This window comes from Pleurodeles waltl, chromosome 4_2, assembly GCF_031143425.1.
Source record: "Pleurodeles waltl isolate 20211129_DDA chromosome 4_2, aPleWal1.hap1.20221129, whole genome shotgun sequence".
Lineage (NCBI taxonomy): Eukaryota > Metazoa > Chordata > Amphibia > Caudata > Salamandridae > Pleurodeles > Pleurodeles waltl.
Window position 1 is genome coordinate 100,682,567 of NC_090443.1, and position 26,613 is coordinate 100,709,179.

Below are 26,613 nucleotides of genomic sequence, written 5' to 3' on the forward strand. Positions count from 1 at the left end.
AGGAGAGAATTTCTCCATTTTGATTTTTGGGAGAACAGTACATTCTGGGTCAAAAATAGAACACGCTTTGCAGGTAATGGTCATAGTTTTAACCCGACTGGTGGGGTATGTGTCCCCCACTCCTGCCACCCCAGAATGGAAGATAAATGTGGGAGAGCTACAGGAGCTCCTCAGATCACTGCTTGGAACATCTGAAGAAGGCCTGCTTTGCTGGACCCTTGGACTGCATCACAGAAGGCTGGCTCTCAGAAAGAATGCTGCATCCACAAGGCTCCACAAAAACGACTGACTCAAAGGAAAAGAAGTGGACTCCCTGATCAGCAACACTTACAACTTAGCTGGAAGAAGAAAATAAGTTACTTACCTGTAACTGTAGTTCTCCAGTATTGTAATCTGTTCAGGATTCGAAGAAAACGGGTGCAAGTTGTTCTGCTGGCACCAATTACAAAAATATTTCCATTTTAATTTACATGATGTATTACTAGAATCTGCTCTAGCCCTGGCTAGAATTTTTCGACAATCAGGCGTAATGTCGAGATTTTGAAATTCATGGTGTTCGTCGGATTGGGATGCAAGATCTGTCTGTTGTTCATAGTTAGCAATGTACAATTGGGCATTAACTGTATGCTTGCTGATAGAAGGAGTAGCTGTGTACCAGAATTGTCTGGGCCATTAGGGAGCTATGAGGATGATCCTGCATGGCTCTCTCGATTCTGTGACGTTTGAGAGGGATTAGAGGGGGCAGGGGTAAGCAAATATTTTTGACCATCTTCTCGAAAATTCCTCTCTCCACAATCCTTTTTGGTGACGCCAGCTTGCGTAGTACTGGCATTTTGCGGCTGTCCCTGGTGACAAAGAGGTCCAGCTTCAGCGTGCCCCATCGGATGAATATGTAGTGTAATATTTGATGGTCGAGTTCCCATTCGTGGCAGGTTGAAGACCATCTGCTCAGTGTGTCTGCCAGCACATTTGATGCTCCTGGTAATTGTTCTGCTCTCAGAGATATTTTGTTTTGTATTGCCCACTGCCAAATGTTTTGTGCTTGATGTGACAGGGCTGCTGATCTTGTTCCTTCCTGTTAAGTAGTGCATGCGCGTTGTGCTGTCCATTCTGATGAGCACGGATGATTTTCCAATTCTGAGAAGGAACAAATGAAGTGCTAGAGCTATGGCGTTGAGTTCGAGATAGTTAATGTGCATTTTCTTGTTGGGATTGCCCCACTTTACGCTGATGGAAAGATTATTTAAGTGAGCGCCCTAGCCTTGAAGGGACACATCTTCGTTATTACATAGTCCGTTACTGAGGACAGAAATATTAGCCCTTCTACCAAGTTCTTCTTCTGCGTCCACCATTGTATGGAGGATCTCATCACTAGAGTTATTTGTATGATGTCGTTGAAGGAGCCCTGAGATTGTTTCCACTGCTTGTCTAACTCTTCTTGCAGTGGCTTCATACAAAGTATGCAGTTCGGAATTAGAGGGATGGAAGAAGATAGCATTCCTAGGAACAATTTGTATATCCAAACTGAAATGAGCTTTCTTTTGATAAGTTTGTGAGCCAATTGTTGCATTTTTATCTGTCTGTCCAATGAGGCAGTTGCCTTGTCTGTATTGGTGTTGATAACTGAACCTAGGAAGGTTATTTCCGTTTTCGAAATGAGCGTGGACTTCTGAAGATTTCTAGTGAGACCCAACATATCGAACAATTAGAGATATATGTTTGTGTGTCTGTGTCAGTTTGTTGTGATGGTGCCTTGATCAATCAATAGTCCATGTATGATTATTTAGTAAATACCCGAGGGGCTGATTTTAAACCAAAAGGGAGACCCTGAACTGAAAGTGAGCGCTGGCTACCTGAAATCACAAGTATCTTCAATGATTTGGATGAACGGTATGTGGAAATATGTATCTTTTAGGTTCACAGATGTCATATAGTCGCCATGGTTTAGAAGGTGCAAAATGTCCTGTAAGGTGACCATCGAAAAGTAAGTTTGTTTATTTATTTATTTATTTTTAGATTTGTTTAGCTTGCGAAGATTCAATATCGGACGCCAATCTACAGATTTTTTCCTGATCAGAAAAACGGGGATAAAAAACCATTCCATTTTGAATATTCAGCACTCTTTCTAATGCTCCTTTTGTTATCATGGGAGAAATTTCTTTTAGCAGCTGTTATAGACATGGAGGGGGTGGACCCCTGAGCGGGCGATTTGGTGGTTTGATGACAAATTCGAGGGTATGCCCTCGAGTTAGACAACTAGGACCCATTTGTCCGTTGTTCTAGTAACCCATTGGTGTAAAAATTTGGAAATTCTACCTCCTAATCTGTGTCGTAATTGGAAATGTGAGGTAGCCTGCAATGGTGGGTTGTTTCCCCCTAGTTCGTTGCTTGTAGGATCCAGTAGGTGGTTGTCTATACTGCTGGGTCTAGTGAGAAGGGTATTGTCCTTGGTAGGGCTGATATTGCTGCCTATGAAGCCTGAAAACCTCACCAAAAGGTAAAAGTACTCCTGCCTCTGGCTCCTCAAAAGGTCTGCCTTTTCTATTGTAACATACCTAATGATCTGGCTGCGTCAGTATCGTTTTTAATAACTTGCAAGGCGTTGTTTATGTGCTTTCCGAATAATGTCTCACCACCATAAGGCATGTCCCAAATTTTGCTTTGCACCTCTGGTCTAAAGGTTGTGACTTTTAGCCAGGCTTGTCTTCTGAGCACAGTTGCTCCTGCCAGCAGCTTAAAACCTTTCGAAGAGATGTCAATCACACAGTCCATTATCTCTGCAGATGCTTTTTTACCTTCTTGGAGAATCTTTCTGCCATCCTTTTTAGAATATTCGGGAAGGAGATCTACGTATTGCAACATATCCAACCACATCGGTCTGTAATACCTTATCAGAATCGCAAGAGAATTAGCTGCACAAACCGTAAGCCCTGCCACACTCGAGAATCATTTCCCCATAGAATCGAGGTGGCGTCCAGCCCTATCTGATGGTGGTGTGACGGGTGCTGATGGATTTTTGGAACGCCTCTGCGCAGCTTGACTTATAACAGAGTCTGGTCTTAGATGTTCTATAAAACAAGCTGGCACATTGTCTGGTACTTTGTATTTCTTATCTAGTCTTGGCATGACTGCTGAGATGGTGGCTGGATTCTTCAAAGTACGAATACCCTCTTGCCAGATTAAATCTGTTATGGGTATTGCTTTCACTGACCTCTCGCTGGGTTCCTTAAAAAAAAAAATACAAAAAACAGTTGTTTAGAGGTGATTGAAACCTTTTCGCTGCACGCTCCATTACGCTATGAAAACCATCAATATTGTCTGGTGGATAGTCAACAGGAGACGGTTGTGGTGGTGGTGGTGGTGGCTGTATGACACAGTTGTCCCACTCTGAAGTCGTGGAGGCTTGGTTTCTTATTTCTCCTCTTTCTTATTCATCCTGCAATGTATCTTGGTCGTCAGATGGTGGATCCATTAATGGAATTGTAGACAGCACAAGCCCTAAAAAGGATAGCATAGTAGGGCAAGTAGGTTACCTTTGCAGAGGCGATTGAGATGGAGTTTGAAACTGCGATGGAGGTGCAAATAGCTCAGGTTCGGGAAATCGTTTATAGTAGTCCTATAGCATTGCTTGCAGGTTACATATCAAGTCGTGTGGCAACTGGACTGTTTGGTCCTGTAAATTATGTGGTGAGCTGGGCTGGTAGCACTTTTGTACGTTCTCAGTCAGGTAAATGTTGGTATGATAGTACTGGTCATGATCTTGTTCATCATCCTGATACTTAACTTGTAACTCGGAGGGACTGTGCGCTACTCCAAAAGATCCTTCATTGTTGGATTCATCATCTAAAAGATGATGGGGTGGAAATGGGGTGATTTTATTTGGTGAAGTGTGCTCCAGACGTAATAGTTGGTCTGTGGGTAGTGCAGAGAGGGACAGGTCTGTACCAGGCATCATGGGTGTCAAATACAATGTGGTTGTTGTTGGCACCCTCACCAACGGTGATGATAATACTATCGCCGACGATGGCCTCGTTGACTGTTGTTTCATCGATGGCAGCTTTTCGGATGGTGGAGTTGTCGACAATGGGGGGGGGAGTTGACAGTAGTGTCGTCTACGGTAATGTCTTCTTGGTAACCCTCGTTGATGGAATAGATTTCACACCAATGGAGATGAGGATATCATAGGTGATGCCGCCACTGTGAACATCGGCGTTATGGTAGTCGAAGTCGTCGACGGTGATGCCATTTTTGGTTTTATATCAGAAATCATTCCTAATGTTGAAGGAAGCGATTTCGAAATTTTCTTGACAGAACTTTCTCTAGTAGCTTGTGTTGAAGGCTCAGAACCTTTGAGGAAGATTTTTTTCTTGTGCAGCACCACAAGAGGCTGAACCCCTGGCTGGTGTTACTGGACCTGTATTCTCCCCCAAAGGAACTCAGAACTAACAAGACCTCAAAAATTGGAATCTTTCTGCAAAGTTTTACAGAATAGCTCCAGGAAGAGACCGGCTAACCCTTGAGAGTCAAGCTACTGTTGTCGACTTGTAAATCGGCCTGGCTGCACTGGTTTGTCCCACTGCAAGCTCCAGAGCTCCTCGCTGTCATGACAAGGAATTCTAGAGGTTTACTGAGGAATCGCGCTGCAGCAAGTCACCATCATCGAATTAAACTCTGGATCCAAGGAACCAGAGGACTTGTCATCGAGGGAAAAGCTCCAAGAAAAAGACTAAGTCCGAAGGTAAACTTTTGACCGGGACCGAGCGCTCAACCTATCAGACTCATGCTACATCGTGGTCACCCTAATAAATTTGACTTTGTTCCAGTACAGCGCAACCATGAGTTGCGCTTTAAGCTTTTTGGCGCTACAATGCACAATTTTTCATTTATTCTTTAAAAAGTTATATCTCCAGTTCTCTACATTGGATTTCTGTTATTTCTGTGTCAATTTAGAGATTCAAATATTCCATATTTTTTAAATTGGTGTTGGATTTTTATTTTGTTGTGCTATTTTACCAATTTACTATTTTGGTGGTATTAAATGCTATACACAAACCTGTCTCCTAAGTTAAGCCTGATTTGCTTGTTTGCTAAGCAACAAAGGGTTGAGCAAGTGTCAACAAGGAAATGAACTATGAAGAAATTATGCTACACCAGACATTGGTAGAAAACTAAACAAAATTGTATGTAGTGAAAGAGCAGTGTAGGCCTAAAAGTCGTGCTGATACCAGAGAGGTAAAGAGCTCACTTGAAAACAGAATGCATGACCAGCAAGTTCTTAGTTAAAGAAAAACCTGTGTTTGTAAGCTTGAAGGAATTTATAGTCTTAAGCACACAGGGACGTATTCTGTTGTCCCAGTTAATTAAACATGATTGAAAAATGGGACCAGGAGGCTGAATTAGCCAAGGTGCAAAAAATTTCATAAGAGGTCTTGGGGGCAGAGCTATAAAACAAGCACATAAATACACACGCATTCAATAGTAGTGAATAGTGAGTTTGTTAAGCATTGTTAGAACTGCAATAAAGAATGTGTAAGAAATAGGTTAAAGGTTTAGGGACACCGGTGATGTGATGGTTTGCAAACAAACAGCTGCTAAGTAACTTATCTTCTGACCTTTTGTATAAAGCATTGTTCATGTTGGTATGTAAGTGGTTGCCTGTGACGAAGCAAATTAAGACTAGTTGTTTACCTGTATGGAGATAGCTACTCTCCCAGCCGCAACAGTAAAAAGCTGTGTTTGCCTTGCCGAGAGGCGTCTTGTATGTTTTATCTTAACTTTACCCACAACACAGGATTACTTTACAGAGACATGACTGGACCTATTAGTGATAGTGGTATTATTACTAGCTGAGGGTGCATACCCCAACCTACTAATAAAACACTTTCCTAAATTTGTTGTGCAGTGGTATTCAGAATTTGAGTTTAGTAATACCATTCAGTATCTAGGTTGGACAAGTAAAAATCCTCTAAATTAACCTAGTTTGATTTATTATTTGGACTAATATTAATTGATTTTTTTTAAATGACTCTGATCATAATTTTTTGCAAACATTTGTGTGACCCAAAACTAAGATACCATTTAACTTGTTCTAGCTAGCCTACCCACTCTCCCAGTAACAGAGGTTAGACACCTGTGTATGGCTAGAGGATTACCTGCACCTTCCAACTCCAGGAAGGCAGTACTGATAAAAGCCCTTACAGCCTGGGCAGAGGTCCAGCTAGAGGATCAGACCTCTGCTACTGAGGAGGCTTCAGAGATAGGATGGGGGAGGAAGACCGGCTAGACCTCAGTGATGAGGAAGATGCACACCCCTTCACAAACATAGTGACCAAGGCCCTGCGCCTAGAGCCAGTCGGGGTAGAGGATCCACTAAAGGAGAGGCAGGACTGTCCCTTGAGGAAAGAGTACTGAGCCATAGCTGACTTATTTAGCCATAGAAGCAGAGAAGTTGTCCCTGGCCAAGAAGAAGTTAGCACATGTTTAGAGGAGAACCACAAAGGGTGGTAGAGAGGAAGATGGCAGCAGGGAAGAAGACAGAAGTGTCTAGGGGTGGTAGGTTTGACATCCTATCCAACGGGATTGTCCCCAAGTACCAGGAGGGGTATGACAAGGACAATTCGCGGACAGCTTTTCAGAGGGACCTCAAGATGAGGAGCGCGAGCTCTCAGTACTGGGGTTTACTCCTGTGGGAAGTGAACCCAGTGTCAGGGAGATAGGCTCTTGACCTTAGAGGAGAGGTGGCTGGATCATAGCCCACGTGAAGCAGAGCTTGATCAGAAGGTTTGGTCTGATCCCTGAACAGTAAAAACTGAAGTTTATGGAGTCCCAGAAAGTCAGTACCCAAACCTGGGTTGGCTTTGTAGACGTAGCTGTCAAGGCACCAGAGGCTGGATGCAGGGCAAAAAGGTAAGTACCTATGGGGAGGGGGAATACAATTTGATAATAAAAGAGCGCATATTGGTCAATTGCCCCTCAGAGACGTTATACCAGTATGGAGTTGACTCTATGCCGTCAAGTTCCAGGGAACTGGGTGAGACAGCAGACGAGTGGCTAAGAAGAACCAGGTAGGTGAACAGAAGAAAGGAGGACAGGCGCCCTACCAGGGGAAACACCTGGGTAACCAAAATAATTAATAAAAGGGTTGTGTCTTGATTGCATGCAGTCAGGACACAAAAAGGGAAATGAACTCTGTACCAAAAATCCCTGCAGAGATGGGCAGTCCAAGGGGATTGTTAGTGTAGGTGTGGCAGTGGACGTTTGTCCAGAGTTGGGGGAAGGGTATGCATCAGTAACCTTAGTTTCTGTGGGTGGGGTGGAAGTTGGAGCCCTGGTAGGCTTACCTCAAAGCATGGAGAAGAACAGACAAAAGGCCTAAGAACAACATGACTGAGGACCTCCACCCCTGCTAGATCTGTCCAATTTGGCAGAGTTGCAAGGACCTGGTGGACCCCACCAGAGAGGAGATGTGCCAGGGATAAAGAATTTGTCCCACTCTTGAGGACATGAGGCAGCCTGCTTCCAGGCAAGAGAAAGGTGATGTCAGTAATTTCCAAAGTCTATTGGGAGGATGGAGCCCTCTATACTGAGGCCAGGGGCCCTAAACCAGGGGCAACCGGGAGACTGTTGGTCCCCTAAAAGTATAGAGTTTCTTCTTACACTGGCTCATGACATCCTCTTAGCTGAACATTTGGGGCAGACCTAGACTGTAACAGGCTGGTCAACCATTTCTATTGATCCCTTATATCTGACAAGGTAAAGAGTTCTGCAGCTCCTGTGTCACCTGTTAAGCCAGGGGCAAGCCCAAAGCTTCCTTGATACCATGACCAGTGGTTGGGACTCTGTTTCAGAGGGAAGGGATATATATTTTTGGTCCACCGACTCCCTCTTGGGCCAGACATATCTTGGTAGTAATGGACCATGCCACCAGATACCCAGAAGCAATACCCCTGTAGATGGTCAATGCTCCCCAATTGGCCAGAGACCTACTTGGCATCTTCACCAGAGTAGGTTTTCTCAAGGAGGTAGTCTCAGACAGGGGGACAAACTAGGTCTATAAATCTGAAGGTGATGTGGTATGAATATGGTGTTTCCGACAAGTCCACTAACCCATATCATCCCCAGACCACTGCTCTGGTGGAAATATTCAATAAGACCCTGAAGGTCATGCTCAAGGGATTATCCCTAAAGCTCAGGAGATGAGATGTTCTTCTCCCATACCCGCTGTTTCCTTCCACAAAGGTGCCACAGAAAGTGGTTTGTTTTGGCCTCTGGGTTAATGTTTAGCCATCCTTTAAGAGGTGCAATGAGTCTGGTTAGAGAAGCTTGGGAGAAGACTCTTAATCCAGCACATCTTGTTTGGGCTCTTTATTTTCTAGGGCTGTGGTTCCACATTGCAGAACACAGAAAGCAAGCAGCAACCTGGAGGCCGGCCAGGTGCTCTAGTATGACCAGAAGGCTAACTATGCCTGAGTACCATCCAGGACTGTTGAAAGGGTGTTGGACTTGGAAGCTCCCAGTGCCCTCCAGGACAAATGGACTCAACCCTGCCTTATTCTGGTGAAGAAGTGGGAGGTCACCTACTTGGTGGACCTTGGCACCCACAGGGTAGTCTAGATTGAAATGCTACCAAGACAGGGCAGACATGACCATGCTGATGGTCACAGATGAAGGCAGGGAGAAGAGCGAGCTTCTGCCAGACCTCTCCATCAATATACTAGATAGGTCAGTGGAGGGAATAATAATCTCTCCCAAGTTGAGAGACTAGCAGCAGAAAGAGCGCAGAAAAGTGTTATAGGTTTGCTGGGCGGTTCTCCATGACCCTTGGGCTCACCACTTGGTGTGCCCATGATATTAAGAATGGTGACAACCTACCTGTCGGAAAAAAGTTGTACAGGTTGTCTAACCAGGTCAAAGCCAGCTTTAAGGCTGAGGTAGTCAAGAAGCTTGAGCTTTTGGTACTTGAGCCCTCTGACATACATGGGCCAGTTCAGTGGTACTGGTGTCCAAGCCTAATCCCCAAGGCAGAAAGAAAGAATTGAGATTCTGTGTGGACTACAGAGGCTTGAATGAATCACCAAGACTGACGCCCACTCCATACCTTGAGCTAATGAGCTCACTGACAGGTTGGGAGGAGGCCACAAATTACCCAAATACATTTGATTTGACCTCCGGTCACTGCCAGATTGCCCCTAGTTCAGGAGCACGAGAGAGATCTGCATTTTCCTCCCCAGTGAGCCACTTTCAATTCAAAGTGAGGCCCTTTGGCCTGAAGAATGCTCCTGCAACCTTCCAAAAGTTGGTGAACAGAGTCCTGTCTGGATTGGAAACTTTCAGTGCAGTTTATCTGGGTGACAAAGAGGTATATAGTTCCACCTGGGAGGGGCACCTTGTCCTCCTGAGGGGAGAACTTCAGGCCCTGCAAATGGTGGGCCCGATTGTTAGGGGAAGCAAATGCCAGATACGGCAAGGTTCAGTAGTGTACCTGGGCCACCTTGTAGATGGAGACCATGTACAAACTGTCCAGCCCAATATCCAGAACATCTTGGATAAGGAAGCTCCTAAGACGCAGACACAGGTTAGGGCCTTTCTTGCTACTACAGGAGGTTTGTGCAAAACTATGGGACCAAAATGGTTCCCTTGACAGAATGTACCTCAAAGAAGCAGCCTAGCAAGGTAATGTGCACCCCAGAGCATCAGCAAGCCTTTGACACTCTGAAGGAGGCTAAGTGTTCAGCATCGGTTCTACTAGCCCTTGACTACAAGAAGTTGGTTGATGTTCAGACAGATGATTCGGAGAAAGTGTCTGGGGTGTGATGGCACAAGTAAATGAAGAGGGCCAAAATCAACCAGGTGCCTTCATTAGCAGGAGACTACTATCCAGACAGAAAAGTCTGAGTGTCATTGAGAGGGAAGTTTTGCTGTGGTCTGGTGCCTGAAGAAGCTGAGACCATACCTGTTTGGTACTCACTTCAGTGTTCAAACTGACCACAGACATCTCAGATGGATCATGCAGATGAGGAGGGAAACCTAAAATTGTTCAGGTGGTCTATTTCTCCAGAGGGGATGGACTTTACAGTGGAACATAGACCTGGGGCTGCCCATGCCAATGGAGATGGACTTTCCAGGTGTTTCAACTTAGATGATGAGAACCTCCAGGGTGCAGTTAAGTTGCCCATCACCTTCCATCAGGGAAGGGTGTGTGTAGGAAAGTCATGCTTTCTACTGTGATCATCCCCATTTGTGACTGATGCTACTGGTTACTGACTCTGAAAGTGACCTGGGCTCTGATAACAAGGCCCAGTGATCTGCCCTCTAAAGGTATAAGGTAACTGGCATAATTTCAAGTGTCAAAGAACAACTTACCTGTAAGTCCCCACTATATGGTAGGACATGTAGGTTTAGAGACCCCAGCGGACTTAAAGCACTTAGGTGTGCACTGCTATGGTGTCTAGTGTCATTTTAAAGCTAGAGCTCCTTTTAAAATAAAACTAGCAAGCTTATTTTAAATTACAACTATGTCCAAATTTGACTTTGGAAGTCCAAAAGTATTTTTATAACTTATAAGACACCCCTAAGGTATGCCACTGATGCTCCATGGGTAGAGAGCATTGTTATGAAGAGCATGAACAATATAAAGTGTCATATGCCCTGGTAAGGAAAGACAGATGTTTTTCCCTATTGTAGTTCTGCTGGGCCCATAGGGCAGCAAGGGAAGGCTTTATTAACTTTAATAAAGTCTAACTTTTGATTGGAGATAGTTAAACATATCCAAAGTATCAAAATAACGGTTACAATAAATCCAACAATTTGCCAACGCTGGATTTATTATAACTATTGCAGGAAAGTAGTTTTAGAGCTTACTACCCTAAAGTTAACGAAAGCAGCCCTGTAGCAGCCTCTTCTTATTGGTCAGCCTTTTACAGCCTGAACCAGGCTGATACCCGAGTAGGTCTGAAGAGGCCTGGGGCTGCAACAATACAGCCATTTTGTGGGAGGACATTTGCTTACTGGAGAAGCCAGGAAGAGGGTTGGGTAGGTAAGCTAGGCAGGAGCCTCTGCAGTAAAACAGATGTCGCAGGACCCAGACTACCCCCTCTTCCTTGATCTCTAGCCAGAAGGGGGCCCCTCTAATTAGATTAGGGGAAGGGTTAGAAGTGGGATGCTGTCAGTTGTTAGCCACACCTCTGGGTTGGGTTACACAGACCAAGGAGAGAATTTATCAATTTTTAATTTTGGGAGAACAGTGCATTCTGTGTCAAAAATATGCCACACTCTACAGGAAGTGGTCAGAGCAGGGGGATGTAGCTTCACCACAACTGTCTGGGGTGTTTCCCACCCCCTACCCCAACCCAGAATGGAGAATAAACATAGGAGAGATGCAGGGGCTCCTCGGATCACTGCCTGGAACTTCAGAAGAAGGAATGCCCTGCTGGACTCCTTGGACTGCACCACAGAAGGCTTGCACTCAGAAAGACTGCACCTGCTGTACTCACAAGCCTTCACACTAAAGACTGTCTGACTCGAAGTATAGGCTTGGACGACCAGCTCAGTTGACCCTGATCAGCAACAGGTACAACTGAGCTGGAAGAAGTCGTCTGCCAAGCCAAAGAGAGGATACCCCTGCTGAATAATTGTGACTGGATTTTTCCTGGAGTGTGCAGGTGCATTGAGGGAAATTAAGTCCTAGCCCCCAAGAGTCCCTTGGGCTGGTGCCAGTGGACCCTTACTTTCACCAAAGGAACTCAGAACCAACAAAATTTTAAAGTTTGTAAACTTTATGCAAAGGTTTACAGAAAAACTCCGGGAGGAGATTGGCTCGATGTTGAGAGTCAAGCCGTCGTCATCGACTCACAAATTGGACTTACCATGCTGGGTTGTCCCGCTGAAAGCTCTGAAGATCCTCACTGTTGAGGACAAAGACTTCAAGAGGTTCACCAAGGCATTGCGGTGCAGCTGGCTGCAGTCGTCAAATCACACTCTGGATCTAAGGTACCTGGGGACTTTTTGTTGAGGGAAAAGCTCCAAGAATAAAGACTAAGTCAAAAGGTACATTTTTGACCAGAACCTAGAGGTAACATTTTTTTACCAGAACCTAGAGCTCAACATATTCGACCTAAAAATGTGGTTTTGTCCCGGTACAGCGCAACCACATAGCTGCAAGTGGCGCTTTAAGCTTTTTGGCTATAGAATGCACAGTTTGGGATTTATTCTTTAAAAATTCATATCTCCAGCTCCCTACATTGGATTTCTGTTGTTTAGGTCTAATTGTAAAGATACAAATATTTCCTATATGAATTGGTGTTGGATTTTTATTGTGCTGTATCTTTTAGTCATTTACTGTCTTGGTGATATTAAATGCTTTTCACATACCTGTCTAAGTTAAGCCTGACTGCCTGTTTACTAAACTACCAAGAGTTGAGCAAGGATTAATTTACTTTGAGACTTGACTGGACCTATTAGTGATTGTGGTATTATTACTAGCAGACGGTGCATACCCCACCTACTACTAAATCGACATCCTTACACATAGAAAATGTCTTGCATGGGGAAAATACACAATGAAGGATCCTCAGGAGTTCTGGAATCATTTGAGAATTAATGGGAAAAGTATTCAGGGGTATATATAGGTGTAGTTAAGCTTGAAGAACAAGTTCTACAGTTCTCTAAGCTAGATCTGTTGAAGTGTTTTTTATTTAAAACAGGTATTGTCCGTTTTGTCCATTTTTTTATTATCATTTTGTAGGTGTTCTAGCTTGCTGCCAGGCCCATAGGACTATTATGCTGTTACGGATGATGATGTAGGTCTTATTCAGAAGACTACTTACTCAAAAGGTAGCCTGAGGTTTATACTTAATAGACATTGGAAGAGGCAGTGGATGATCTGTCTGCATGCACCAAGCAAGCAAAGCACATTTGGGCAGTGGTTCCTGGGAATAATCACAGCATTTTGGCAAACGTAGATCCTGAAGGGAATGAATGCTAAACCAATACCAGCAATTGTTGGATACCAATATTTGGAAGAAAAATAACTGAGTAAAGACTTGGTTGTTGCAAAAGTGTGAGCCAGAGACAGGATCGATCAGCAACTATTAAAGCAGTGGGAACCCCTTTTATGGGTCAGAACAAAAACAAGAGAAATATTTTCCAAATTAGTTTAAAAGACTACCTGGCAAAGAGTTAAACCCTTCAAAAACATCTAGGATAGAGAAGCCACTTCCTAAGAGGACCACAAAAGAGAACTTATTAACCTGTCATAGGATCTGCTTCCCATAACATTGTATTGGGAAAATTACGGATAATAAAAAAAGCAATTTTGTAGTAGTAAAAAAGTATAATACAGCCGATGTACATGCAAGCTATATACTTTTTTTTTTAAAGGTTACCAATCATTACATATACACCAGCAGCCACTGTAAGTAGATATCTAGGAAGGACACCATCACCCAATGCTCTCACAACCATGGAGGGCTCATTTTTCATTTTAGGATTAAACATCTTGCACTAATGAACACATTTCTGAGCAGGGATATTTAGACAATAATGAACTTTTGAAACGCATCAAAAATAATAATTTCATGAGGGAAGTGGCCAAGATGGTGGACGACTGGTAATCAAGATCCGAGAACGTGGTCTTACATGCTACATTATCAACCAGACCCAACACCAAAGGAAATAATCAGACCATTTTCTGTCGCAGTGGGTGCTAGAGTGGAGGCGTGCTTGGAGATGCATTGGGCGAATGATCTACCTGATACAGTTCCACAGATGACTGAGTGGGTAAGGTGCAAGGTGGTGGGTGGGCCCAAGAAGCAACAGATCTATAAATCTAGATATGATAGATGGTTAAGTATGGCAGACTTCACTTCATGTTATCAAGTGATGTATCTAGCGATTAACAACCGATTGTACAGGCATACAGAACACGGATATGAGTGCTGGGAGATATACAAATGACACCCTCCAGTAGATATCCCCGGCAACTAAGGTAATCAATGTACGGAAAGCAACTCTTGCACAAATGAAATTGCAAGGGTATTGCTGTGGTCAGCAGAATGCTGCTCCAGGTTTAAGGTCTATATTGTTTTTAGTTTTGGGAACAGGCTGGGGATTTCAACATACAGGGCAGTGTAGCTTGAAATGTCATAAAATTAAATACTTAGTCAACCTTCGGAATGCTATGCATCCAATTTTATTGATACTTAAACATTTGCCACTTTCACACTGGACTTCTGTGTATTAGGTGCACTTTCTGATTTAAACCCTCTTGAGGTGTAACTTCATATAACATCCATAATATTTTCATTTTACAAATGAAAATGCAAATAAATCTTTTATTGAAAATTATACTTTCTTATACTCAAATGTTGCGCTTACTTTTCACAACGCAATGCAAACATTGCATTGTGAAATGGTAGAGCAACATCGATTATCAGAAATTATTTTTTTAGAATATCATTGTTTTGTTAGATGCCAGAATCTAACAAGTGACCCCAAGCTCTCATATGCACGTTTAATATTAAATTAAGGAGTACACCTACTTGAATATCGCAGTAAAAATAAACACAAAATAAAGACAAGATGAATACAAATTTCCCAAGTACTTACTAACTGGTACAGGTTTTCCCAAAAATCCTGTGTCATGAGACGAAATAAGGCCAAGAAGGCCCAGCCAAACGAGTCGAAGCTGGTGTAACCATAGTTTGGATTTTGTCCCGCTTTCATACATTGGTACCCTTCTGGACATTGACTGGAGAAAAAAAAAAACCTGGTTGGTCAAGATCCCAATCAAAGCCCAGTGCCATACATTTGACAAATCTACAGATTATGGGAGCTCTACTATGCAATTGCTGCAGAAAGCAAAAGTGGATCACCACGGTCAAATAATTTTTTTCTACAGTTAAAAATCATATGAATTACATTTTAGCGATGACAAAAGCACTTCATACTTAAATTATTTAAAATATACCGTTTCTGTATACCATTGCCCTTCATTCCAGTTTTGTTATTGGGTACTTTTCTTGGCCCTGCCAAAGTCGACTTCTGGTAGCCCTGAATGACAGATGGGCCGTCAGCAAAGAAACCTAGGATTAAACGTTACACCGGTGTCCAAATAATTTTGGAGAAACTGAAACCAACATTCGAGATGACTATGGAATTAATGAAATGCATCCTTATTTTAATTAACCACAAAATTTTGTGGCGTCTTTAGAGGTGGGGCCAGATGACACCCGTACCCCAGCTCTATTTGTCCTGGTCCCACTTTGTGCTCCACCACAACATCGGCTGAAGGTGCCAGGATGCGAGAGAAAAAATAAATAAACGCAGCACCTGGACACACACATTACTTTGTCCAACTACCTTTTATTGCAATGCAGTGTTTGCTTAAAATGTTTAAATCTGACAATGTGTGTATATCTTTATCTAAATATGCTTGCATGACAAGTTACTCGCCTTCTGTAAGGCTCTCACTAATAGATGTTCTTTCTAACCACATATTCCTCAACTTTAGAATATCCTGAGGCACCACTCTGGATCTGGAAGATTTTTCAGCATGGCCCCTGAGCACAAGTAGGTGGCATTGTACAGCTCTGTGTCAAAACCACTTTGTCCTGGAAGTGATGGATGGAGCCGCTTATAAGTACAATCCAAGTGGCTGATCTAACTTTCTTTCTGGACCCCTATGGACGGACACTCAGATAAGGAGCCCAAAACCAATTATTTTATCATCAGTGTGCAGATCTCTAATTTGGGAAGCGTTTTCAAGAAAAAGAGTCCATTCCACAAAATCTGAGGTGGAAGGGTGGTGAGCAATCTAGTCAGACAGAGTATTCACCAGAAAGAGCATTACCAGATGTAATTAGCATGTTCTTCTGATACTTCTAACTGCAAATTCCTCACCTATAAAAAACATACCAAAGCACTAGCTGACGATGGGGAGTCTGTGGAAGTCCTCAGACCAAAACGTCCTGCAGGACCAAATGGCCAAAACACTCTTCTCATAAGACCTGGCTGTCAAGGCAGTAATGCTTCATGAATGTGTGCACTGAAGCCCAAGTTACGTGCTGACAAATATCCAACAATGGGACTCTGCGTGCCACAGTAGTGGCAGCAACCTCTGCCTTAGTCAAATAGGCCCTCAACAATCCTGGAAGCATAGCGATGCAGAGTTTGCTGCAGAGGACTATCCACTTAGACAAAGTCCTCTTCTGCACTGCCTTGCCTTTGTGTGCCTCAGAGAACTCCACAAAGAGCTTATTGGACACCTAATCATCTTTGATACAATTGATGTAAAAGTTCAGTGCTGTTTGTGGGTTGAAACAATGAAATCTCACTTACTCTTTCAAGGGGTGAGGTAGAGCAAACAACATCAGAAGAGTGATGGACTGTCCAACGTGAAAGTGAAATCTTTTGGTATAGAGGTCACCCATGTCCGGAAAGGTGGTGGTATAGGGTGTGTTGGAAAATGGGTTATTAGTAAGGGCAGGTAGGTACCTACACCTAGCAACAAGCCACTAACCTCCACCTAGGTACAGTTAGGTCTCAGTAAATTAATCCCAGCTCAACCCTTGGTAGCTTGGCAAAGAGCGTCAAGGCTTAATTTAGGAGACAGTGTGTAAAGCATTTAAATATCACAAAACAGTAATTAAATAAAACACAGGAAACAGTTTAAAAATCCAAAACCAATTTATAAAAATAGTTTATATTTTTATCTTTAAAATGACACAAAAACGATTAAAATCGGTTCAGGGGAACCGGAGATATGATTTTTTAAAGAATTATTATTTTTCTAGTGCTTAGAAACAAAAAGTGCCAATCGGGTCATCTGGTTGCACCAGGACCGGGGCAAAGTCAAAGTTTCAGGCCGACTGCGATGGAGCCCTGCTCGGCTACAAGTCGCGGGAGGCCTCGGTTAAAAAGTTACCTTCTGACTTAGTCTTTATTTTGAAGTTTTTCTTCACCGGGACGAACCTGCCAGTTGAATCCGACCTCCTGGAGCCCTTGTCCGGATACGCGATGTGGGTTTCCTCGGTGGTGATTTTTACCTTCGGACTTAGTCGTTTTTTCGAGATGAAAATCCTTCGACCGGGGTAAACCTGGATCTTGATCAGACGTCCGTGGAGCCCTTCTCGGATACGATGGCTGGAAGGTCCCGGTCAACTTTTTACCTTCGGACTTAGTCTCTTTTTCGGATGTTTTTCTTTACCGGGACGAACCACGAAGTCAGGCCGGGTCGCGGTTGAGGCAAGCCGGCTAGAATTTCCGCGGCGGGTCGGTCCCTCTCTGGAGCTTTTTTAACAAAATTTTTCAAATCTTCTCCAAACTTCTGGGGCTTCACCCAGATGTTCTTTTAAGGTTTTTTTGGGGTCCACAGCTCACCCCAAGGGTCCAGAAGTTCTGTGATGGTCCTTGGGGGGGTGCGGACTTCAACTCCCAGAATGCACCTGGCGCAAACTCCTTTTTGGCCACTGGACAGTGGTCAGCTGGTCACTTTTTCAGGAGTTGGTGCAGGGGACTTTGGATAGCAATTTTTCACCTGTAGCAAACAGGGAGTCCCTCCTTGAACCAGTTGAAGACAGGCAAAGTCCTTCTTGTGGTGAAGCCCAAGTGTGCAGCTGGTGCAGTCCTTCTGAGTGCAGGTTCCAGGTGCAGGCCAGGGGTCCAGCAGGGCAGTCCTTCTCCTTTAGTTCCTTCTTCTTGAAATTTGGTGGGGATCTGAGGTGTGGGAGCAGGTCTGCCAGTTTTATCCTTGCTCCTGGGTGAAAAGCAGGGGGGCCCTGGTTCTCCAATCAGGGACAGGGTCGTCCCCCTGTGATGACCACTTCCTGGGAAGTGTGGCAAAAATCCATCCCAGAAGGCAACAGTCTCTAAAAATCCAACATGGATGAATCTGATTTTTGGAGGTTACATCTGGCTGAGCCCACCCACTGGTGTGGCTAAAAATCATAAACACACCCCTCTCCTGCCCTCTCCTAATCTAATCAAGGGGGCACCTAATTGTCTGGGGTTGCAGGATGTGGGGGTGTTGCTGGGTGCTGCAAATGTCCTTCTCTGCCTTTGAAGACCAGTTTGGCAGCCCTCCCCCTTCCTGCCTCACCATCTGCTGAGGGGAGATTCTCTCCCCCAAGCACATTCCTTTGTGTGAAGCCAGGCCACTTCACACCTCATCAAGGCAGCCTGGCAGAAGCTGCTGCAGGCTGGCCAATCAGAGCACAGCAGCAAAAACAATGCAGAGCTGAAATTGGCAACTTTTTAGGTAAAGTCTAAACTTTTTACCTGAACAAGTTATATTAAATCCAACAACTGGAAGTTGTGGGATTTATTACAACAATTAATTTGATACCAAATTCTTGGTATGTAACATTTAAGGAGACTTTAAAATTTAAAATAAAGTCTGCCCATTCTAGCCTATGAAGGCCATTTACTTCAATGAGGGAAAAACGAATTTGGCTGTTTTTACCTCACCAGGGCTTATAAATCTATTTTTATAAAGTCCCTGCTTATAGTTACATGGCACCTAGCCCTAGGGGCACATAGGGCACACCTTAGGGGTGACTTATATGTAAAAATAAGGTAGTTTAAGACTTTGGAAGTACCTTTAATTCCAAAGTCGAATTTGCATATAACTTTAATTTAAAAGCAGCCAGCAAGGCAGGCTTGCTTTTAAAATGACACTGGGCACCTCAGCAGTGCACCTAGGTGTGCACCACCTATGCTGTGGTCCCTAAACCTACATGCCCTACCATATACTAGGGACTTATAGGTAGGTTAACTTAGCCAATTATAATTAGCCTAATTTGCATATCCATTTTACACAGAGCACAGGCCCTGGGACTGGTTAGCAGTACCCAGGGCACCATCAAAGTCAGGAAAACACCAGCAAAAAGAGGAAAATGGGGGCAAAAAGTTATGGGGCCTCTGCAATCAGCCCTGTTTTCTCACAGGGTGGATGTACTGATAAAGCTTAAATCTCAGTCACATGATGAGGTGAAGTTATGGAAATGAAAAAGAGCCCCGTCAGGGTATGTACAGGACAGATTTGCAACAGCTCAAAAGGTGTGCACATAAGAAAAGATTGGACCAAATTAAGATCCCACTGTGGCATTACAAAGGAGTTAGGAGGAATAATTTGGACTGAGCCTCTAAGAAATCACATCACAGAAGATGATCTGAACAAGGAGAGTCGATCCGTTAAACACAAAAAAGTCAAAAGGGTTGAGAAATACATTTTGGCTATGCCAACTGCCAGTCCTGGTCCGTCCAAAAAATAAAAGGAACAACAAAACAGCCAACAGTTTGGTCTATAATGGGCCTGTATTGAAGGGGCAACAGATTTTTGCCAGTATACAAACTTTGTAGGAAGATGCCTCGCCGTCAGGATGACATCCCTATTTCAGGATTTTGATCAAATGCAGGCAACTGCTACTGCTCAATCTCCATGCCTGACGGTGTAGATTGTGCATGTCTAGATGCAGGACAATGCCCTGCTGCTGCGACAGAAGTGCTACCCAAAGTCTCAGCCCGACCGGATGAGTGGTGCTCAGACCCAGACGTTCCTTTTAGTACTCTCTCTTGTCCAGATCTGGAGCAACTAAGATGACTTGGGCCCAATCATTCCTGATCTTCCTAAAGTAGGGCAGGAGAGTAGCAGCAGGAAGATGTGTAGAAGTCCTGTGCTCCACTCGAGGCAGAATGTGTCTCCAAGAGAGTCTTTTCAAGAACTTCTAAGTGCAAAAGCATTGACCTTGAGCTTTCTCTGGAGTGACAAATAGCCAGGGTTCTCCATCCTGCTGGAAGGCACACCCTGCCACCTCTAGGTTTAGCTGCTAGTTCTCGCAATGCTAAGTTCCCCTAAATTGTGTTTAAAGATCCCACCCATGTGGTGTACAATTAGTGAAATGCTATGATGTTTCAACCAGTTCTAGAGGCACAGGGCTTCCTGGTAGAGTGCAGTACACTACCTGTTGCAATATCACATGGCAGAGGTGCGGTCCATGAGGACCTACAGTAACATGCTTTTGATGGATAGCAGGAAGACTTTCAATGCCAAGTGAATGGTTCACAGCGTCAGAAGGTTGTAGTAGAGAGTAGTATTCCTTTCCCAGAGGACCACCCAAACTCAGCAGTGATGAGACTGTCACCACTGAGAGCTTTGAGGGAATTGAGGAGAGGGGTCAGCCACCATTGCAGTTTTTTCGCAGTCTCCTCTGAAACTTGGTGCAGGGTCCACTGAAACTTCAGATCCCACTGCAGAGGACGCATGTGTCATCTCACATGATCGAGGAGCAGGATGCCAATAGACCAAGAAACCTCAGAACCACCCTCACTCTGACCCATGACATAGGCTGAAACATGGGGATTACATCCTGAATGTCCTGAATTCATTGGCCCGAAGAGAAGGCCTGAAAGTGCACTGTATCTAGGATGGCTCAGATGAAAGGGAGCCTCTGCAAATGAATCATGAGCGACTTTGGCAAGTTGAATGTGAACCCCCAGTGATGGAAGTAGGATTACAGTCATCTGGAGGTGGACCACAAATGACTGGCAAACACACTTTCAACAGAAAGTCATGGAGTTAGAGCAGGACTGGTAGCCCGACCTGCAAAGATACGCTGCGACCACCATCGATATGAATACCCGAGCGACAGCGGTGGTGCTGAAAGAGCATGACAAACTTAAAATGCTTGTGGCCCACCTCGAACTATAAGGCACATCTGTAGTCATGCAGGACAAACATGGAAATAGGTGTCCTGCACATTTAATGCTGCTAGCCAGTCTCCAGGATCAAGGGAAGATAGAACCTGGGCCAGCATGAGCATCCCGAATTTGTCCTTCTGCAGGAAGAAATTGGTGGGGTCGAAGATCAAGGAAAGGATGGAGGCCTCTATCCTTTTTCAGCACAAGAAAAAAAACAGGAATAGAGGCCAGTTCCGAAACTAGGACCCTTTTATGGCTCCTCTGCCAAAAGAGCTACAACTTCCTGCAGCAAAATGGACAAATAATCCTCTTAAAGATGTCTGATAAGGTGGAAGAGACAGTGGGATGGAGAGGCATGTCAGGATGTAGCCACATTGGACTATTTGCAATACTCACCTGAAGAGACGGATGGAGTATGTGGTAGTTCTACTTTCCCTGAAACGCCTAAGGGTGGAGTCAGCCTTCTCACCAAAACAGCGAGACCTATTGAAAGGAATATTCATGAGCGATGCATGAACATCGCTTGAAATATTTGTGGATCTTATCCCTGCTTGGTGCTGTAGAACTACACTTGTGTCAACAGCTCTACCTCGCCATGCTGAATACTCAATTACATGGTTGGGAGCAATATTCGTCTGGGACCGCTGGCCAGATATCAGCAACCATGTCTCATAATACATGGGAGTACCTACCCAGTAAACAGATGGTAGTGACTGAACCGAAGACAAGACTAGCAAGGAAAATCCTCTCCCCAAATTACCAAATTATTTTTCTCTAAGGAATTAAGGGGGAAATAATTGGGATTACCTCCACTAGTGGAGGCCTATACCACCAGGCTCCTGGGAGTTGGAGTAGGTAGGGGTGCTGCATCAGAAAAGCAGGGTCACCCTCTGCTGGTCTGTGGCTATGAGCCAGCTGTCAATGTGCAGGTGGGCACTAGCAGGTTTTAGCCCAGGTGCCCAATAGGATGTCAGTCAGGTTTTCATTGAACAGTAGCAGAAGTTCAGATGAGTCCTGCCGAGGTTGTAAGACTTCGCTGAGGATGTTTGTTTTCATCTCAACGAAAGCCAACTTTAAGTCCAACACTTCAGCTGCAAGTTTACTCATCAAGGCAAATCAGGCCCACTCCTCCATCTATAGAAAGACTTGGGGGGAGAACCCAGCCGTGTGTCATGCCTCTCATAGTTTCTCATCAAAACGGGAGGGGGGTGAAGATTCGTCCTTACCGTCCCAGTCATTATCACCACCAAAGGTTGGATAGCTCTGGTCAGAGACCGATCAGAACAATTGTTGGCATACTGGAGGACAGCCAGGGTGTCCCAAAATTTTCCCCACGCATTTTCCCATAGGGACTTCCGACACGACTACAGCCCAAACCGCTGAACAGGATTATACCAAATTTGTCAGGAAGCAAGATCTTGGTGCGCAGATCTTGTTTTATTTTTGTCATTTTGTGAAGAGCTGTTAAGTAGTTTTTGAGATATTAAAGTAAAAAGAAATATACCTGGACAGTTGGTGTTCAGATATGCTCTCATACAACCTGACCAATATATTTTGGCAGCCATTACAAGACTCTGGGACTTGGTCCCTGTATCCTGAAAATTAATTTAAAAATATGTAATTGAGAGGGGTGAGCATGCCCAGACCCCAAAGGACAGATGAGGGTCCCAAATTGATACCCCCTTCCCTTTATTGTTAGGCCACAACATGAACAACATGCTGTGGCAGCACTTGCAGGACTCAGACACGGTCGGTCCCTATTGAAATGCATTGTATTGAATTGCAAGTTTTGAGGGTCACAGAAAGGAGAAAGTATAAAGGGTGATAACTCATTTTAGTTACAATATAACCCATTTGTTGACAGTACCATACTAATTGTAGGAATTGTGCTGTGTTCTAAGGTGATTTTAACATGTGAAAAAGCCTTCTGCTGGGGGATTTTCTGAATCGTGTTTGAGAGAAAACAGTCTTCTCATGATTTACCCTTTAAAAGGTTATGGAAGGTACCCCAAAGGCTAAAATTAGAGCATATTTTCTGTAAATCCACACTATCTTTCTCAGCCATATGAGAATGAAGTCTGACATTCTTAATAAACCATGTACTTCCAACAGGAGCAGCCTGTCAATTGATGGATTCTCTTGTGTTTTCCACAGCCTCCCAGAGTGTTCTAAAGAACAACTAGGGCTCTAACAGTCTTACTTATGACAAACATGTAGCACACCTGAAGCCACCTTCACTGATTCAAACTGGTAAAACATTTAATTTAGAAAGGAACAAAATAGTGTGTGTGTGTGTGTGTGTGGGGTGGGGGGGGCGTGTGTTAATTGTGAAATAGAAATTATGCGTAGTGCTGTCGAAGGAAAAATTAGGACGTTTTAAGTGAGTTCTCAAATATCTTCCGCTTTTATTTGGTTAAAACATTCTGACATGCGGACTGAAACATGCAATTTCAACACCAGCAGCAGACTGCTAGTTAACAAGCTTACTACATCGTTCTAACGAGCAACTAGAGTGCTAACATTCTGAATTTATGTCAAAAGTGTGGCACATCTGAACGCCATCTTGAGGGAATCGAAGTGAAAAATTGAAATCATTTGTTACTGAGGATACTGCATTAAATGAGAAAATTAGGGAGCTTCATAACAAATAAGTCTCCCAAGGTGGCCACCAGAGAAAAAAAGAGCCCAAATTTTATCTAAACATAGCCCAAGAATAGCCCAACGACAGAAGTGTGCAAAACACTTTGTTTTGTTTTTTGCAGTTTTATATAGTGCAGACTTGACCCAAAGGTACTGGAGTGCTTTACATGAGCATCAGTTACATTACACAAAGACATATTCATTTTGGTTTTAGGCATGGGGAGATTAAGTGATTTGCCCAGAATCCCAGGATGCCCAGCTGACGCCGAAATTCAAACCTGGCTCCACAGTTGCAAAGTCTGCAGCTCTGGCCATATTGCCACATCTTCTCCCCTAATTGCAATATATTATTAAGTGATCAACTGGATAAAAAAAATTAAGATAGCAAATAATTTAAAAGTCCGGCTATAACTCATGCCCTAAGAATGCACTGTTCATTAACCCAGATACTAAATCACTCATGACATCTTCTATGACATCATTGATATTACTGTAACATTTGCAGTAAAACTGAGAAAACTGTGCATGGCGAGGGCACAAGTTAGTTACCTTAGGACACAAATTATAGTTACTTGAAATAATTAACTATAAAACCTGAATGTCAATGGCTTTGTACATGTAAAATATGAACCTAACTATAACATTTGTGTAATCTTTGGATTATTATTGAATTTCGAAGGTTTTTTTTTCTATTTCCTAATTATAAAGTCCCTGTAATATATGAGAGAGAGAGAGGAAAGGGGGGGAAGAGCGAGAGAGAGACAGAGAGACAGAGAGAGAGAGAGAGAGAGAGAGAGAGAAAGAAAATGTATTTTTTTATTTTAAACAACCTTTGTATCTGGTCCCACACTCTACCACTTGTGTGTACCCCCGCTTCCAAAATTCACATCTAGAGATGCCGCTGCCTATATTTTATCAATAGGTACACACCAGCAAGAACAGTTCATCATACACAACGCCATATTAGAAAATTGAAAGCTACGGATCAAATAACTCCATTTCTGAAATGCAGTGGATTTGAGTTTAGCATTTTTGTGAAACCCACACACAGATTTCTATCAATGAACATTTGAATCTAGAATGAAACGATTTCTCATCCTGAGAGCCACACACCATGCCCAAACAATCATCAATGTTAAGAAAATAGATTAGTGTCTTCTCAACCAGACAGACGCAGCGGACATTTGGTGCACTGGAAGCTGAACATGTCAAAGATAGAGAAACTTCTTTAGAAAACAATAAGAGGCTATGACGGGCAGTACCACCATAGTAAAGCAAGATGGGATACCATTTTCTCTACTTGGATTTTATTTCCTGCGTACCAACACATACAAGTACCCAGTGCAAAAAGAGTCTTCTTAAATTAACAATATGGCACGTGAGATCCTTACTTAATTTACCATCCTACCCAGAACTACACACACGTTACATTAGTCCTACCTACATATTTGATTATACACAGGTGTTGAGAATTATTTTCTTTCAAGACATGTGAGAAAAACAAAACAAAGATGATAAAAACAGAGCACAGATAAAATTGCGAACACATGAAAGGAAGGAACAGTTCATGGTCTGGATACTCAACCAACAAAGAAAGCAATTAAACTTTGACTTCATTATTGCAACCTTCTTTTAAAATACTATTTTTGTTTAAATATTTAAGAACTTTATTAGGTAGTATATTGCAAATATATTGTACACTGGTCTCCTAAAGAAACCCCACTGCAAGGTTACCAGACTAGCTTATAGTGCTCAACACTGTATAATACAAAGTCTTTAGCTACAGATTTTGTGTCTTTTCCTGTGGTGTGGGTTTTTACACTGCTGAAAGGCTGTCCGGTCCGTGTTTTTTTTGCCAGAGAAGAGCCTGAGCCAGAGAAGAAGTGAGAGAGCCAATTTCACTCCTCATGGTCAACTAGAGGCACCATTGTGGGGCATTAGCACTGTAGTCACCTGAGAACTCTGATAAACAACCTTTACTTAAGGAGGACTGCAGCACGGACGTGCCACTGGTGTGCCAAAGGCAAGCCCATCTGCACCTATTCACAACTGTTATGTGGCCAGCACCACGCTGCCCGTGGAGATTCAGCTCAGATGCCATGTGACTGCTACACCTCAGAGGAACTTTTGGCCATTAGGCCCCTGTATGCGATGTCCTCATAAGCTGGCTGATAATTATTTTGGGGATTTTACAGTAAATGGTGTCATACAGTCTTCTCTCTTGCGAACAGTACTACGCAAGGAATAAATAGGGGACTGCCACTCTAATCTACATCTTACCTCCCTCATAGCTATATTGATTAATATTCACTCCTTACACATGCATACTTTACACATACATAGTCTTCTGAGTAACTCAAGAACTGATTTCCTGTTCTTGACTGAAGCACGGATGAATGAATCACGTGCTATGGACATACTAACAGTCATTCGTGAAGGGTACTCTTTGGTGCACCTGGATCGGATCAAGAGGAAATGCAGAATGCGGAGGGGGTGTGGCTTAGTGATAGCCTTCAAACACGTGGCTCACTGTACCACCTTTCAGATGCCTGAACTATTGAGAGTGGAGGTTTTAGGTTTTTTTCCTCAGTATCTGGCCAGGTCCCTCTACCAGGTGCTTTGATCTACTGACCCATTGGGTAACATGGGGGACTTTAGCAACTCACTGGACAGGGCTGTGGCTCATCTCACCCTTCAATAATCTAATTTTACATTGGCAAGAGATTTTTATGTACAGACAGATACCTCTAAGGATACACTTGCTGATGCCCTGGTAGACAAGCTGGTCTCCCTCAATTTGACGCCAGTTCTAACTGCCCCAAACCACCAAGCTGGACATACTATTAATCTGATTTTCTCCAACCTTTCGAATTTGGTCGAAGAACCCAGGTGTTTTTTTTTGTCCGACCATTCTCTCACTCCTTTTGGGTGGTTCCTTGGTGACAATCCTCAGCAGGCCAGGCACGCTAACAGACAGACCTCTCAGGCTTGGAATTCTAATGAGTTCCTTTCCAACACAATTCCTTCTCTTTTAGGAGCCACTGATCATACTCTAAGGTTCTGGCCCCAACTCCAGCAGAGGAGGGAGAACAAATGAAACTTTCTGCACCTTGGTTTTCTCCCTCTCTTCGTTGGAAAGAAGGGATTTAAGAAACTGGAGAGAGAGTGGTGCAACAACTATTCTCCTGCGAGAAAGGCCACCTATAGGGAAAGCCTAAGGATCTATCATGCCACTATCAAAACAGTACATGCTTCGTATTTTAACTTTTAAATAGAGTT

At 43.6% G+C, this 26,613-nt stretch overlaps 1 protein-coding gene across 5 annotated transcripts in view; it reads right to left on the reverse strand.

The window, feature by feature from the left end:
• Positions 1-26,613, reverse strand: part of SCN8A (sodium voltage-gated channel alpha subunit 8) — a 554,114-nt gene that overhangs the window by 265,827 nt on the left and 261,674 nt on the right. For all 5 annotated transcript variants that reach the window (XM_069230856.1, XM_069230858.1, XM_069230860.1 and 2 more), the window contains one exon: positions 14,605-14,746. In XM_069230856.1, the coding sequence (XP_069086957.1) occupies positions 14,605-14,746 (142 nt within the window). The remainder of the gene's footprint in view (positions 1-14,604; positions 14,747-26,613) is intronic.